The 17,786-nt window shown below is 37.2% G+C and overlaps 1 protein-coding gene across 5 annotated transcripts in view; it reads right to left on the bottom strand.

The window, feature by feature from the left end:
- Positions 1 to 12,232: 12,232 nt before the first annotated feature.
- Positions 12,233 to 17,786, bottom strand: part of bcorl1 (BCL6 corepressor-like 1) — a 38,569-nt gene continuing 33,015 nt past the window's right edge. For all 5 annotated transcript variants that reach the window (XM_056472152.1, XM_056472153.1, XM_056472151.1 and 2 more), the window contains exons 9-12: positions 17,472 to 17,617; positions 17,279 to 17,356; positions 15,015 to 15,189; positions 12,233 to 13,859 (exon numbers count right to left, since the gene is read on the bottom strand). In XM_056472152.1, the coding sequence (XP_056328127.1) occupies positions 13,550 to 13,859; positions 15,015 to 15,189; positions 17,279 to 17,356; positions 17,472 to 17,617 (709 nt within the window). In that variant the 3' untranslated portion in view covers positions 12,233 to 13,549. The remainder of the gene's footprint in view (positions 13,860 to 15,014; positions 15,190 to 17,278; positions 17,357 to 17,471; positions 17,618 to 17,786) is intronic.

Genomic DNA, 17,786 nt, shown 5'->3' with positions numbered 1-17,786 from the left:
AGTGATCCTTTCTTTAGACGTTGCAGATTTGACATCCTTATCCTTCAGTAGTTATTTTCATAGGGTTGCATGTGCATATGTAACTGTCAGTAAGTCTAATCGAGTCGTGCCCTAGATTTAAACCAATCACTGATTAGCTGTAAAAGGGCAGCCAATGGCAGGTAGCAGATCTTGTGGGCTTGGTGAAGGAGTGGCTGTGAAACCTGAGTGCACATGTGATGCAATGGGGCTTGGCATAGTGTATGAGAAAATGTCATGACTGGTCATTTTGGTTAATTTTAACACAGTTAATCGATAAATGGATTCAATGACAACAAGGAAAAGATTAGGATAAAGCAGATCCTAAATCTTGAAGGTCTGTTAGTGTCTGTTTTAGAATAGTAACACCGTTGAACTGTAGTAACCTCTGATAGTTAATGTGTTTTTTCTTTGTAAGGCAGTCCCTGAAGGTTTGTGTGCTAAGAGACTGAAAATGGTTGTCTAACCTACATACGTTTATTTAAAATAGCCGTTTGGCTAGAGACTCTGAAACTGAATATAAAGGGAAATAGGCAGTATTTGCTTGAAATATCTAACTAAAATTAAAAGTAGTTTGGCTGCAGGGCACAAAAAAGGATCTTAGTAAAAACTCCATTAATTTTTCTCTAGGGTTTTAACAATAATGAGTAAACCTTTAAAGACACACCTGTTGCTGTGAGCTTCAGGGTTGTATACTGTTTGTGCTTGCTTTTTATTACTCGAAATTAAATCAACTTTTATAAAGAAAATCCATTTTAAATTTTAAATCTTGCTCTCTACATGCATACTTTGCATATATTTCATTTATTGTTTCCATAGGTACATTGTTCAGCATAATTTCTCAGTGAATATAGGCAATGTATTTTGGTGCATTTAAACAAAACAGATTTAATAAACAGATATATTTATTAAAATTATGAAACAATTTAATTCAAGCTAAATATTGAAAAAACAATTACAACCTACAAAATTTTAACTAAATTTCTCAATTTTTTTGCTTCTCTTAATTTTTCCTCTTTTCTGTAATATAAATTTGGCTGTACTAGTGTTTGGACAATTATTGTAGTTATTTTGTCAGATTAGCTCCAGATTTGGCTTCAGTACTGACTAATCTAATGTATATGCACAAATATAATATTGTAAAGCTTCCTATTAAAAATATGAATTTAAAAGAGAAAAGTGTGGGGGGTGCACTCATATATGCTGAACACTGTATAACCAACAAATTTAAATGAATATTAATATATAATTATATATTTCTCTGTAATTTATAATTTGACTGTGCCTGCACAATGTTTTAGGGATTTGATATTATTTTTAAGATAAATAAAAGTAAAAATCAGCAAAACAGTATTGTGCGTCCCTAACAAATTTTCCCTAAAAACTTTATTCATCTGGGGTCGCCACAGAAGATAAACCGCCAACTTATCCAGCATTTGTTTTACATGGCGGATGCCCTTCCAGCAGCAACCCAGCACTGGGAAACACTCATACACTCTAATTCATACACTACAGCCATTTCACCTGTACCGCATGTTTTTGGACTGTGGGGCAAACCGGAGCACCCGGAGGAAACCCACGCCAACATGGGGAGAACATGCAAACTCCACACAGAACTGCCAACTGACCCAGCCGGGGCTCGAACCAGCGACCTTCTTGCTGTGAGGAGACAGTGTTAACCACTGAGCAAAATTAAATAAATATATAAATATATGTTTTAAACCTTCAACTTTCATTCATTGATTTTCTTTTCGGCTTAGTCCCTTTATTAATCAAGCATCACCACAGCGGAATGAACTGCCAACTAACCACTGAATCACCGTGCCCAATCTTTAACCTAACATGTTAAAAAAAAATTGGCATTGACAATTAAATGTATAGTTCACCTTAAAAATGAAAATGTATTCGCCATTTACTCACCCTCAAGTATTTCCAAATCTTATGTGTTTCTAAAAAAAATATGGGCGACACGGTGGCTCAGTGGTTAGCAATGTTTGCATGTTCGCCCTGTGTTGCCGTGGGTTTCCTCCGGGTGCTCCGGCTTCCCCCACAGTCCAAAGACATGAGCTATAGATGAATTGAATAAACTAAATTGACTGTAGTGTATGTGTGTGAATGAGAGTGTATGAATGTTTCGCAGTACTGGATTGCAGCTGGAAGGGCATCCGCCGTGTAAAACAAATGCTGGATAAGTTGGCGGTTCATTCTACTGTGGCGACCCCTGATGGATAAAGGGACTAAGCCAAAGGAAAATGAATAACACAGAAATGCCAACTGACCCAGCAGGGATTCGAACCAGTGACCTTCTTGCTGTGAGGTGACAGAGCTAACCACTGAGCCACCGTGTCACCCACTAACTGAAATAATCATTTCAATTGAAAACAAATATAAGAAATGATAAAAGTTTAACAAAATGACTCAAGTAACATGAAATCAAAATGCAAAACAGAACGTCTAAGATGACAAAGCAACACTAATCTGACGTATGCTTCTGTTAAGCCTTTTAAAGAATACTTTGACAGTCTGAATGCACATTAGGTTTTCCACGAGGCACCGACTGTAACAGCGCAGGTGTTAATTGAAGCATGTCTTCATTCTGCTGAACTCTGCTTCTGGTCTTAGACTGTCCCCAACGGCATCCTTAACTCATCTTTTTCATGACCCTCTCTCTCTCTCTCTCTCACCACTGCACCGTGCTGTGATTTCTATTCACTCTTTTGCATGTAAATGGGCCTCCAGCACTCAGCATTCTCTTCCATTCCACTGCATCAATTCAGCACCAGGCAACCAAGCTAACCAACAGCTAACTATTGAGAGTATTGAGTGGAGTATTACCATGCATTTTCCAGCTAACCTGTGTTTTCTGAAGGCGTGGGCTTCAGAAGGACTGACTAGACATTCCAGACCAGCTGACTCATGTGTTAAGACATGGATCAACAAACTATATCTTATTGACTGTATAGGGTAGTGCCATTTACTATTTCACATTAATGAAAACGAAGCACTCATTGAGTTTATGCACAACAGACTTCGGTTTTCGGTAAAACAGGTTTCATTGCTATGAGTTGCATTTTTGGCATTTGGTTTATTAATTATGGAGCCGTTTTACTGACAATGCCTTTAAAGTAGAAATGAAAGCCAACCAAAGGACCTGTAAACATCTTGATGAATTTTAGTCGATTGAATCTTAGTTGAGGAAGACACGCTCCCATTTACAGCTGGTGTTTTAATCCATCTCTTTCCCTCACTGTTGATATACTGAGCTATGGAAAGATTTGTGAGTGGGATTTTGTCAGGTCTTTTGATCTATTGTGAAATTAAAAAAACTAAACAAAATGGAGTGCTGATTTTGTTTCTGCCCATACCCAAATATAAATCTGATAAACGGCAATACAATGCAAATTACATTTATGACGTACAAGTTTATATTTGGCTTCCACACATATAAAACGGGTCATATAGTTGTTCAATTTTTTAACCATTGATATTTCAAACATGCATGTTTAAATATATTAGCTATAATTTTATTCACCGGCCACTTTATTAGGTACACCTTACTTGTACCAGGCTGGACCCCTTTTGCCTCCAGAACTGCCTTACTCCTTTGTGGCATAGATTAACAAGGTACTGGAAATATTCCTCAGAGATTTTGGTCCATATTGATGTGATAACATCACGCAGTTGCTGCAGATTTGTCGGCTGCACATCCATGATGAGAATCTCCCCTTACCCCACATCCCAAAGGTGCTCTATTGGATTGAGATCCGGTGACTGTGGAGGCCATTTGAGTACAGTGCAATCATTGTCACATAGTTTTTTTATTAGCGGGTTATAATCGCACCAAAACTTATTAAAAAAGAAGTGAATTATAACAGCGCGAACTATTCTGTAACCGTAGTGGTGCTGTACGCTATTTGTTTAACCCTTAAAGGTTACGTGCTGACTGACTGACTGACAGGTGCGTGATGCGTGAGGCTAGCAAACACGACGTAGCTTTCAGTTTCCGTAATTATACTTTATAGTTAAAGGTCTATGGCTCAGCATATCATGACTTCTTGCTGGAGTTTATAGCTGTTTCACTTTACTTCAGGACGCATTAAAGCCGCTCTGTAGGTCTATTAGAGACATTCATAAATATTCCTAGCAAATCTAATAAATGTTGGAGACATACTCTCTACATAAACGCACTAAATCGCACAGTGCAGCAGTGTTTATTTGAGAGCGCTCAAGAAGATCTGCGCTTGAGCAGCGTATATTTGAGGGAACAGAGGAAATCGGCGCGCAAGCAAAAAGATTCACATGCTCGTATTAATGTAATGTAATGTGTATTTATATAGCGCATCTCTGACCAGCCCATCTGGCACCAACAATCACATTCAAAGTCACTTAAATCACCTTTCATCTGCATTCTGATGCTCGGTTTGAACTGCAGCAGATCCTCTTGTCTACATGCCTAAATGCCATGTGATTGGCTGATTAGAAATCCGCTCTAATGAGCAGTTGGCCAGGTGTACCTAATAAAGTAGCGGGTGAGTGTATGCTCAAATATGAAAATATATAACATGCTTTTATATATGTGAAATCAAAATATGAACTTGTACATGTATATATTTCTATGTATCGAATTTCTATATGGGAATAGCCACAAAAACTACAGCTGCTACTCTTTCAACTTGTACATTTTTCGCCTACAAATTAAACTTAGCCTACAATTTTAGGGCGAAGTTTAAATCCTATACTTTCAGCAACCAGTAATCAGGTCTGTAGGCAGAGAGATGGTGGTCTTCTGGGTTAGTTTGAACACATTCAACAGCTTGAACAAAAGAAACTAATTTAGTGGGATTTATTTTAGACCTTTGGAAGCTGTCGAAAGTGGACAAGTTCAAAATTATTCAGACGAAGATTACACATGTATACGCGATACTGTCATTGGATTGACAAAAATGGGACTAAAAATTACTTTTTTATATCGTTAAGCTAATTACCATCCATACAACCTTTCTCCAACAAGTGAAATGAGAGCAAGGCTTTATCCATAATAGCACCATTCAATATTCGGTACATTAGTCAACTATTATAGTCCACTTAAAGAGTGAATGAAAACAAGTGCACCGGAAGGGACGCCATTTTTATTTGAGCATTGTTGGTTGATAAATCCCTCAGACAGAATAGATTTTTAACTTCTTGCTCAGACCGTGTAATTAACACTTAGTGAGCTATATAGAAGCACTATTTTGATCTGACATGTAAACAAATGTCAATTTAACAATTGAACAATAATTTGTTAAGAAACTTACACAGATAGGATTCTGCTGTGGATGCCATCTTGTGGTCAGACGTGGAACTCAATTTGATGCGCGAACTTTCACACTGCATTATGGGGACTATCTAGCCAGTGAGTGTGCGGTGCATTGTGGGATTGATTAAGTGCATTTCAGAACATTAGGTACATCCAAAGTCGCATACTTATGCATTATTCTATGCCATTTTGTTGTATAAATAGTGTCAGTATTCTCCTACGAGAGTGATTATAGCACCTCCCAATGGTGAATGCGGTTATACTTATTGCAGGTATTATTTGGTTGTTGGGTCATTTATTTCACTAATTTTTCAACCGTCAAAAGTCATTAGGGAAGTGGTTTGAATCTGCTCTTAGTAAAATAAATGTTAGTGTTCCATTTGGGACGACACTACATTTATATACTATGCTGTTGAGTGTGTAAGTACATAGTGCATAAGACTATAGTGTGCTATTTGGGACGCAGCTATTCACTATGGTTTTGGACGCCCTTACAAATGGTTGCTCCCTCAAATAGTGTCCTACGTAGCCAAAGGGTAGCTTATAGAAGGCAATTTCTGATACACTAAAAAAGTGGACAGAATTTCAACAAACAAATTAAATTTAGTAATGTTCCACATAATTTGCTTGTTTCAATTCAGCACGTATAAATTGTTTGCAACCACTAACCTTAAAAATGTTGTAAATCCAATTAATAATTTTTTTCAGTGTACAGCCCAATTTTCCTGTTCATTCATGTGACATTCATCACAACCTTTACAAAAATGAACAAGATGATGTCACATGATGTCACATGGGTTCAATCGCGCTTACCAGTTACAAAAAAAGACTGGTTGCAATAGCAAACATGCCGTGTTGTGTGGTAGGATGCCAAAATCGTCCAGAGTCCAGAAATAGAAAACTTATATTTTACCACACACCACACTGCTTTTAATGCCAACCGCAGACGTCTTTGGCTAAGAGCCATCAGAAGAGATGAATGGACTGAGGACCTAATTAAAAATGCTCGACTCTGCAGTTCTCATGTTATTTCAGGTAAGTTCATGCTATGCTAAATCACACATATAACATGTTTTTGATTGCAGCAATGATTTCAGCAAAAACTGTTAAATATGGTTAATTAAACTGCGGACACTGAATGCTTGGAATGAAATGTAAAAATCGAAGTTCACATACCCTGCTGTACAGGTGCAGTTCGCTGTCAGAATGCAGTTTTTTTGCTTGTTGATGATTACCCAGGCCTTGTACAATTCCGTCTTGTTTCCTTGTCTTTGGCTAGGCAGAACCTCGGTTTTTAGCACAACAAAGTGTTGAATCTGGTAATCATGGAACATTATTTCTTGCACATGACCACGCAGAACAAAATTGTAGGCATCCAAAGACTTGTAGGCCTTTGACTTCTCTTTTGTAAAAGCACTTAGAGTTTCAATAAGATAGTTGTATATTTCGGGATTAAATGCTTGGCCATTTCATCTTATCCAATATCCATTGGGAGGGTGCTTTCGCAAATGGACCTGTCAGACGAACGCCGCTCACTTTAACATTAACTTAGCTGAATAACTGTGCTTATTGTATAAGATGTTATAATACGATGAAAGCATTATTTAAATAATACATAAAATATGTAATCAATATAACTTATCTCTAATACAACAACAAACTCTGTACTAGATGTCATTCCCTCGCTGTAAATACTAGCAATCTCTCGTTTTTTTTTTCTGCAACCTCGCTGCATGCACATCCTGAATGTTTACAAACCAGTAATTCGTCTATATAACCACAAATAAACCATGAGTAACAATGGTATTTATGCTATAATCAATACACCAGAACTATATAGGCCTATAAAGCCATAGTTAATTTTCTTTCAGGATGTTCAGTGAATGAAACTTTCTGAGAAAAAAAAAATACTTTAACAGTTAAAAAAAACTTCTTTAAGAGTTAAAACTGAGTTGTGAAAATTATGTTTTAGGACTTTTATAGAGCGCCCAATCTTTCCCTCAGGTTCTCTATTTGATCGCGTTCAAGATGGCGTCTCACCTGAAAACTCTCTTGAGTTTTATTTAGTCGTACGCTGCTCGCATTATGGCCGTTATCTGTTAGCAGTCATATACTGTCAACATAAAGTTAGCAGCGTAAGAGAGGTATTACTTTATTGTTTAATTACGCTTCATAAAAGTTAAGTATGTGTGTCTGTGCTGCAGAAGGGCCTGAGTCAGGATTTATCTGCCAGTTCCTCGGCGTAATAACGCAGGTCTCCTGAGGCAGAATCTACGCAGACTATCATTTCTAAACCGTCTCGTCTTTCTCCCACGAGCTCCACACATGCGCCAGTTTCTCAACAAATTGATCGCCCCTTCCTCCAAAAAACTGCATCACCTACTTTGCCTGACCTTTCACCGCGCTGAACTGCCCTCCAGGCCGATGGATTGGACGTGTAAGCATCTTTCATAGTGAGACAACTAATGTACACTGAATGGGCTCGGTGATATTTTTTTTTGTGAAAGTGTCTTAAGCTCACCGAGGTTTATATATTTCCCCTCAAAATACGTTTAAAGGTTAATACATTCATTGGAGTTAAATATTATTAAAATAAGAAATAACTTACCTATTTTAATGTATTTCAAAATACCTAAAATTCCTAAATGCGCCGAATCGTCATAAATGTCACGTGCTAGGCTATATAAAATGTGCTGATTTTTATTTTTTATTGTAATGAATTTTATTATTACGTTGTTATTATTATCAGAATAGTGTTATATCGTGTAATATAACCATGACTTTTTTTTTTTTTTTTACATTTTGTGATGAACAGAAAATCTTTTACTATTTTGAGTTAAAAATAGGTAATTATAGGACTTAATATTAAGTAATTTGACCAGCCTGGTTTAAGATGGTCAAAACTCTTAAATCAAGACGGATTTTCTAGACAAGTGAAGCATATTGTCTTGTTTTAAGAAATAATATGACAAAGTGAGTCTTTCCTTAAAACAAGCAAAATAATCTGCCAATGGGTTAAACAAAATAATCTTATGTCTAAAGGAAAAACAAGATTGTTTAGCTCACCCCATTGGCAGATTATTTTGCTTGTTTTAAGAAAAAACTCACTTAATATTGGCATATTATTTCTGAAAACAAAACATGTTTTGCTTGTCTAGAAAATTCTTCTTGATATGAATTTTTAGAAGCAAGTGGCTATTTAAAATACTTGAATGTTTTATATTTTGTTACAGACATACAGTGTCATCATGCAACTGTTTTGCAGCATATGAAATGTCCCAAACAATATTTTTAACTGTCCAAATTGGGAAAAAATTAGTTTTTACTCTCTGATAGTCAAAGCAAGTAAAAATAATTCTGTTTATTATGCATTTTTTTAAAAATCAGGAAAAAGTGTTTTATGTAAATTCGAACCATGAGTCCACATAAATGGACATCATTTTTCTTTAAAAGTACATCAAATCAAAAGATGATACTTAGATTTTTATTCTAATTAGGTTTAAATAAGGCCAAATATCAAAGAGAAATAAAAATGCTTGTAAAAAAACACCTTGAGCCTTAAGAGGTTAAGCTGTTTTTTTCAGCAGTGTTTTAATAAGTAAATAAAACAAGTTCTTAAATTAAACCATAGCGAAGATAAAATGTTAATATCTACTGCCCTCTTCAGGACAGAACGAAAGAGATTCAAAGTTTATATTTTTTATCTCACACTTTAACATTTTTACTAAACAATGAAGTTTATTTTAAATAAATTAATAAATCTTATAGTACCTATCACTACACACAGTATATAGCTAGTTTTTTGGAGTACTGTTTAAATACTTACAAAACCAGATCAGCAGATATACTCTTACTTAAGATGCCTTTTTTAGGTCAACCTGCATTCTCTAAGTATGCTCCATATGTATGGAATGAGCTTCAAGATTCACATATGAAATCCATACCATCTATCGCTATATTTAAAAATATCTTAAAAGACTGTCAATTTTGAGCAGTGCACTTTTTAACAATTATCAGTGGTGTGAAGTAACTAATTACAAATACTCAAATTACTGCAATTGAGTAGCTTTTCTCAAGATTTGTAATTTACTAGGTAGTTTTAGAAATGTGTACTTTTACTTTCCCTTGAGTACATTTTAGCGCAGTATCGGTACTTTTACTTCACTACTTTTCTTCAACCTGCACTTTATTTTGTCTTGTCTATGGGGATTAGAAAACATCCAACCTAAAATCAATCATACATCAACGTCTAATGAGATTACAGCTTGACATTGTGTTGATGTTACCACTATGACATTCACCTGATGTTGGATTTTGGTGGCCACACCAGATGAATAAATGTCAGTATTTCACATCAGTATGACGCTGGATTTTGGTCAGTTTTTAACACAACCTAAAATCAGCCAAAATCAACATCATTTGAAATCAATATAGCATTGTCCTCAGACGCTGACTAGACTTTGAATTTTGGTCACCTGACATCAAAACCTAAATCTAACCTAATATTAATGTCTTAAGATGTTGTGTGCCTGCTATAACTGCAATAACTAAGTGCCTGCAATAACTAAGTGCACTACAGAATGTTACGTTTACACACATCCACAAATTACATGTATATTCATCAGCTTTTTACAGCGTAATACTCACTACACATGAGTACTTTTAAAAAGGCTACTTTTTACTCATACTTTTGAGTAATATTTACAACAGATGCTTCTACTTGCGCTACATTTATAGGCAAGTAATAGTACTTGAGTATGATTTTTCAGTACTCTTTCCACCACTGTTGATTACGGTTTATACTATATTTGCGTGTGTCTATGTGTTGTGACATGTAATTTTTATTTTGTATAAATCTTTCCTATGCCACCTTTCTTGACCAGGACTCCCTGGTAGAAGAGATAATGTATCTCAATGGGACATTCCTGGTTCAATAATTAAATAAAAATATGCAAACACTTTATTTTGATGGTCCATTTGAGTGTTAGTAGACTGTCTGCTTAATATCTGTTAATACTGCTCCTTCAACAGACATTTAACTGACTATAAGAAACTGCAAGTACATGTCAACTTGCCCTAACCCTAACCCCAACCTAACAGTCTACTTATAATCTAATGAGAAATCGTATTAGTAATGTAACTTAAACTCAACAAACAGACCATCAAAATAAAGTGACCAAAAACACTAACAATTCAGAGTTTAATTTTATTAAAATACTCAATTTTGTCAACTTTTATTATATATATAAAAATAGCTTGGATCTTCAAACACGAACAATCCCTTTATATTTTATTATTTCCCTCTGTGTTGTTCTTAGGTTGCTTTATTTGTTTTGACTAATGTCCTCATGTGTAAACCACTTTGGAAAAAAATGAATTGACATATTTAATGAATATTAACATTTAAGTATCTAAAATTCTTAAAGGAAACATTAATTATAAGCTGATACAGATTTTAAAAATAAATTAGAATTAGTTTAGTCAGTGCATCAATATGGATTTTGACATATTTAATCACTGCGATGGGCGTCACGGTGGCGCAGTGGGTAGCATAATCACCTCACAGCAAGAAGGTTGCTGGTTCAAGTCCCGGCTGAGTCAGTTGGTATTTCTGTGTGGAGTTTGCATGTTCTCCCCGTGTTGGCATGGTTTTCCTCCAGGTGTTCCGGTTTCCTCCACAGTCTAAAGACATGCGCTATAGGTGAATTGAATAACTAAACGACTAAATTGGCCTTCAAGAATTCACACTTACATAATGCTTGACTATGATAGCAGGTTTGGCATGCTGTCCCAGGAGAAAATCCATGACCTCGGAGATGGATGAGCCCAAGGTTACCGCCTGGTCAATGAGCATTAGAAGGGATACGAGATCAGGTATTTCTCGAGAGCCCCCCAGTTTGTTTTTTACCTATACTTTGATTAATGAGGTGGTTCTAATTAACTGAATATGTATGCGTTAAATGCTTGTGACTGTCATTACAATTTGCTTATGTACATGATTTTAGACTGTGGGAGGAAACCAGAGTACCTGGGGAAAACCCACGCGAACATGGGGAGAACATGCAAACTCCGTGCAGAGAGTACCGACTGGCTCAATTAGAACTTGAACCACTGGCCCTTCCTCTGAGCTGCCATGTTGCCCGATCATAGAATTGAAGAGGAGGGAGAAGGGAAGGATTGAGAAGGGGGGAGGGGGGGTCCAAAATGAAGATAGGGAATGAAATTTAGGCTGGATATAGCTAATGATTAGCGATAAGGTTCAGTTGTAGTCGTTCATATCACATGCTCCTCTCAAAATTAGTTAGTGAAACTTCACGTAGTGTACGTGTGTTTCCCAGTACTGGGTTGCAACTGAAATGGTAAAACATTCATTCATTCATTCATTTTCTTTAGGCTTAGTCCCTTTTCTAAGGCTTCATCCCTTTATTACTCTGGAGTCGCATCTTATCCAGCATATGTTTTACACAGCGGATGCCCTTCCAGCTGCAACCCATCACTGGGAAACATCCATACACACTCATTCACACACATACACTACGGATGATTTAGCTTACCCAATTCACCTTTAGAACATGTCTTTGGACTGCAGGGGAAACCGGAGCACCCAAAGGAAACCCACGCCAACACAGGGAGAACATGCAAACTCCACACAAAAACGCCAACTGACCCAGCAGAGGCTCGAACCAGTGACCTTCTTGCTGTGAGGTGATTGTGCTACCCACTGCGCCACCGCATCGCTCAGGGTAAAATATATGCTGGATGAGTTAGCGGTTCATTCCGCTGTGGCGAGTCCTGATGAATAAAGCGACTAAGTAGAAGAAAAATGAATGATCACTGCAACTCAAAGCTGGCGGTGTTAGTAAGGTCAAGTGTGGACAAAGCCCCTTTTGTATCCAATGTGACAAACACACAAGCAAGACTTGACAATCATGCTTTATTCTGGTTGATCTCTTTAAAAAAAGAATCAAATAAACAGCTCTCCTTTGAACAGAGATCACTGAAGCAATATGCCTTCCTCAATCAATCAATCAAAACCAAGTACTTTCCTCAGGTCTCGTGGTTTTTCCATAAGTAGTGAAACTAAACTCTATCTTTACATCTCTCTCTCTCTCTCCATTTAAATATTTATTGGTTTCAGTCAAACAAAACTTCATTGATTGTCAACACAAAAATCTAGCTTAGCACCAGTACAATAAAACTGTACTTTAGCCTGTTAAAATACTGTCCGCAGTTTGGGAAAACAAAACAAGCTCAGGATAAAGGGTTCATTATTTGTACGTCGTCAAATAAAGCACCAACCATACAAAGCAATTTTCATATATCATTTGTCTGACACACACACACACTCACACACACACACAAAAGGTCAAATATATTAATGACTATTAAATTAAGCACAAACAACAGTCAGTGTAAATAAAACACACCACGCGCCACAAAGCACGCTGGGAATCTGGTACACCAAGAAAAACTCAGACTTCTTCAGCAAAAGCAGTTCGAGACGGATTCTGGTAGAAAAACCTTTAAAAAAAATCCACAGGTTTGGTTTTCTTACCACTTAAATGTCAAGGTTGATATCACCTGCTTGATATCATAAATTAATTATATCAGTGGCTAAAATAACAGCTCCAAAAAAAACAAAACAATCCAAAACGAAGCAACGTGTGACGTCAGAGCAACACAATCCTGATCCCGGCACGACACGAATGAAATAAAGTGAAAGTGTGACGGTGATCCTGGCAGAGCCGCAGTGGTGCTGAGGTAAAGAGGGCAACATTTGCAGAAAAGGTGAAGGGGCTTCTGGGAGCTCGATGGTTTACACACCAACCATCTGGCTTGAAGGCATTCCTGCGCCGCCGTTAGCTTGACGTAAGCCTCTTAGCTACACACATTTAGTATACCAAGATAAAAAAAGACTTGGATTACCACTTCTTCTAAAGGAGCGTAAAAAAAAAACAACCAAATGGACGTAAAACAAGTCAAACCACCCTGCGTTCACCCTGATGTCAAGATATACATAATATGTTTTACTTCTACATATAGGTTTCTTTTAAAAAACGAAAAATAAACAAAAGCCTACAGAAGAAACCTGAAAGTTGCTTCCCACTGGAGTCCGTCCCCGTAAGTCGCTCCTTTCGTTTGTGAAGAAATAGGACCTTTCTGGCTGATTCTGAACATACAAAGTGCTGGTACTGGTAACAGGCCATCGGACTGCGGACGGCACTATAGACGCTATCGACTGCAAGGTCTGAGCGCTGACTTGTCATCATCATCATCTTCTCTGAGAATCTGTATGGAGGAGCCAAGCAGTCCCTGTAGCTCTGGCACGCAGCGCACCAGCTCCACAGTCTCCTCTCCGTCCTCATTATCCTCCGGCTGGAGCTCGTCTGGAGGGCTGCACGTCTGACTGACAGAGACCTGCTTCCACAGCTCCGCCTGAGCGATGTTCACCACCTCAAACTGAGGGTATCGAGCCCGGAAAATGCGCGCTGACATCTTTAGCCGCTTTAGCACGTCTGTTAGCAAGAACCAGTTGCAAAAACTGTGGAGAGAAACAGGCGGATTAGGAGACATGTTTCAAAGGGTTATGAAATGCTAAGCTATATTTTCTGAGATTTTAACACGCATTTATTCATTTTCCTTCAGCTTAATCCCTTTATTTATCAGGAATCGCCACAGCGGAATGAACCGCCAACTTATCCAGCATATGTTTTACATGCCCTTCCAGCTGCAACCCATTACTGGGAAGCACCCATATACTCACATTCACACACATACGCCAATTTAGCTTATCAATTCACCTATAGCGCATGTCTTTGGACTGTGGGGGAAACCGGAGCACCCGTAGGAAACCCACGCAAGTACGGGGAGAACATGCAAACGCCACACAGAAATGCCAACTGGCCCAGCCGGAACTCGAACCAGCGACCTTCTTCTTGTTAGGCGATTGTGCTACCCACTGCGCCACCATGACGCCCCAAAAATACAGATTAAATACAATAATAAAAATAAAACGTCGTAATCAGGAAACTAATTAGGAATTTATAATCTCAGCCCTCTCCTAAAACAACAGTAACACAATAATTATGTATTAAATTTAAGATTCAGTAAGCTTCAAAACTGAAATCTCTTTTACTGAATATACAGCACAGTGTCTATCCATGCAGAAGATCCAGCTGTGCAATATTATGTGTGTGTGTAGAGAACACTCACAGACTGACTTGCGAGCTCACACGATGAGACAATATCTTATATCCGTTGTTTACGGACGCGTGTGACCATTATACACTGCATGTTTAGAAGCCGTGTGAAGATAAAACTATTTCAACAGTGAACCAATCAGAAGAACTTGGAAGTGGGACTACTGTTGCACACTTCTGTTTACATGTAGCAAGCTGTTATAACACCACTGGAACCACTGGTCGGCGCTGCTGTGTTGAGTTTTTAGACAGAAAAACAAGTTCTTTGTTAATGTATTCTGTATTCGTTGTGAGTGCAAGTGAACCAAACCGTGACCATCGGACCATGACATTTTAGGATGAATACATGTACCATTAAAGCCCTAGTGTTTTAGAACATGCAGCAACATGGGAGCTGATCAGTCTGCGCAGCTGCGGGTCACCTGTTGAGAACCTTGGGTCTAGACTGTAGTGAGAACAGCGCTGAAATGGGGAACTTATGACCCTTTAAAACTCACCCCTGTGTTAGTGATACTTGGACATGATAACAAGACAGAAGAGGCTCTGAGGAGAACTCAAACAGAAGACAGTCTGCATCTGCGTCTCTCTCCTTCACCTGCTCGCTCAACATCTCCTCGCCTTCATCCTCAGGTTGAGACAACAGGAAGTCCCAACAAGGCTCCTGATCTTTCTCTGCAAATGTTTAGAACGAATAAAGGTAAAGGTCAAACTCTATACAAATGACTCTAAACAAAATACAGCTTAATCAGCTAATCCAAGTCTTCAGAATGACTTCTTCCAAGAAAGTGTGTTGGAGCTTGCTAGAGTCTAATATTGCAGTGTTTTGGTCCACCGGGAGAAGGATTGCTTCTGCTGGTTTATATTGCTTCTGCTGCCCTCTAGTGGGCAGATTGAATACTTCATCGCTGGCTTAAATTAGAAAATACCTGGAAAAATTGATTTGTCTTACTTGTTATACCACCATCACTGAGTGATTTAGAAGAGTGATTAAACGTATGAGGGGACCAAAAGCCTGAAAACATTGATTAAATACTATTTTTTCTTAATTAAATGAATTTAAACATTATCAGTATTAGTTTTAATAAAAAAAACGGAAGACTGTCATGATCAACATAAAAACACATTTTCTTGCATTTTTCTGAAATCATACCAGAGACCACAATAATCATAGTACATCAAAAAATGTCAAATAATAACAAATATTGTGAAATATTAATACAATTAAAATGATCTGTTTTACTTTTTAATATCTTATTTTTGCAGATATGATTATGCTAAAATTGAGTTCGAGATATTTTACTGTAATGGAAAAAAAAATCACTTTTGATTATTTAGAAAATTCACTACCTGACAAAAGTCTTGTCACCTATCCAAGTTATATGAACAATAAATAATAGCTTGACTTCTAGTTGATCCTTTGGTATCAAAAGTGGCTTATATGAAAGGCAAAAACCTCTAGATTACGCTTATTTTACCATAATAAAATATGACCATGTCTTGATTTTTAATTATTTTATTAGGACAGTAAGGTCTGACTTTGCTTAGACAAAAGTCTTGTCACTTAACAGAAATAATGTACAGTATAGAATATAAAGTCATGGTGCAGTGAAAAAATAATTAATATTGTTTATGACTCCCATGAGCTCTGCAATGACTCATATAACTTAAAAGTCATCTGGAATGGCAAAGAAAGCATTCTTGCAGGACTCCCAGAGTTCATCAAGATTCTTTAGATTCATGTTCAATGCCTCCATCTTACCCCAGACATGCTCAATAATGTTCATGTCTGGTGACTGGGCTGGCCAATACTGGAGTATCTTGACCTTCTTTGCTTTCAGGAAATATGATGTGGAGGCTAAAGTATGAGAAGGAGCGCTATCCTGCTGAAGAATTTGCCCTCTGCTGTGGTTTGTAATGTAATGGGCAGCACAAATGTCTTGATACTTCAGGCTGTTGATGTTGCCATCCACTCTGCAGATCTCTCACACGCCCCCATACTGAATGTAACCCTAAACCATAATTTTTCCTTTACCAAACTTGACTAATTCTGTGAGAATCTTGGGTCCATGCAGGTTCCAATAGGTCTTCTGCAGTATTTGTGATGATTGGGATGCAGTTCAACAGATGATTTATCTGAAAAATCTACCTTCTGCCACTTTTCAAAATGATAAACTAGAAGTCAAGTTATTGTTTTTTGCTGGGATCGACGACTTTTGGCTTTATATTAAGGTACATCAGATGACATTAATGAAATTTCCATTCTTTTTTGCTAAATATTTACCAGTAGATTGTTTAAATCAAAAGCTGGGTTTGTTTATTTTGAAATCAATATTTGCCAAGATGGACAATTGCTTCAGAATCATTCTAATGTAACTAACTTATGTTAAAAAGATAGTTCACACAAAAAGGAAAATGCTATCATCATTTTACTCACCCTTTACTTGTTTCAAACCTGTTTTAATACTTTGTGTTCTGTTGAACACAAAAGAAGAATGTTGGAAACCTGTAACTATTGACTTCCATAATATTTGTTAATCCTACTATGGAAGTCAATGGTTACAGGTTTCCAACATTCTTTAAATTATCTTCTTTTGTGTTCAAAACAAAAAAAAACTCAAACATGTTTTTTTTTTAAAGTAAAGGATAAGTAATTGACAGAATGTTTATATCTGAGTGATCTATCTCTTTAACAAATGCAACCCCTCAGAAAACTCTTGATAAAAGCAAACTATTTTCCCTACATAACTTTTAGTTTTCTTACCAAACACAGAGCTACTGTAGAAATCCCACTGCAGACTCGGATCCTGGTCTGTTCGTCCTTCTAAATCAGTAAAGTACTCTGTGGATAAATAAACAGTTGATCATACATTATTGAGTTTTCAGCATCATTCAGCAAATAAACATTTCAGTTCAGCAAACATCTATGCAAAACTTTAAAACCCAAGCTGATTTACCTTTGAGGAAAGTCTTCATGCCCGGACTTTGGGCGAGTTTGACTGCGGTCTGACCAGAGTAGGTGGCCAGCGTTGGGTCTGCGCCGTGATTTAACAACATCCAGACAGCCGGCAGATTATCAGCTGCTACTGCATCATGAATTGGACTGCAAAAGTTTAAAACACAAGTCAGCATACTGAAAATAGTGTGAAGTTCACTGTTATTACTACAGATAGGCCGTTGTGTGAAGTAACAAATACTCAAATTACTGTAATTAAGTAGTTTTTCTCAGGAATTGTACTTTACTGAAGAGTTTTAAAAATGTGTACTCTTAC

This window comes from Danio aesculapii, chromosome 14 (genome assembly GCF_903798145.1).
Source record: "Danio aesculapii chromosome 14, fDanAes4.1, whole genome shotgun sequence".
Classification (NCBI taxonomy): Eukaryota; Metazoa; Chordata; class Actinopteri; order Cypriniformes; family Danionidae; genus Danio; species Danio aesculapii.
The sequence above is the reverse complement of the archived record's forward strand: the minus strand, read 5'-3'. Positions and strand labels throughout refer to the sequence as shown.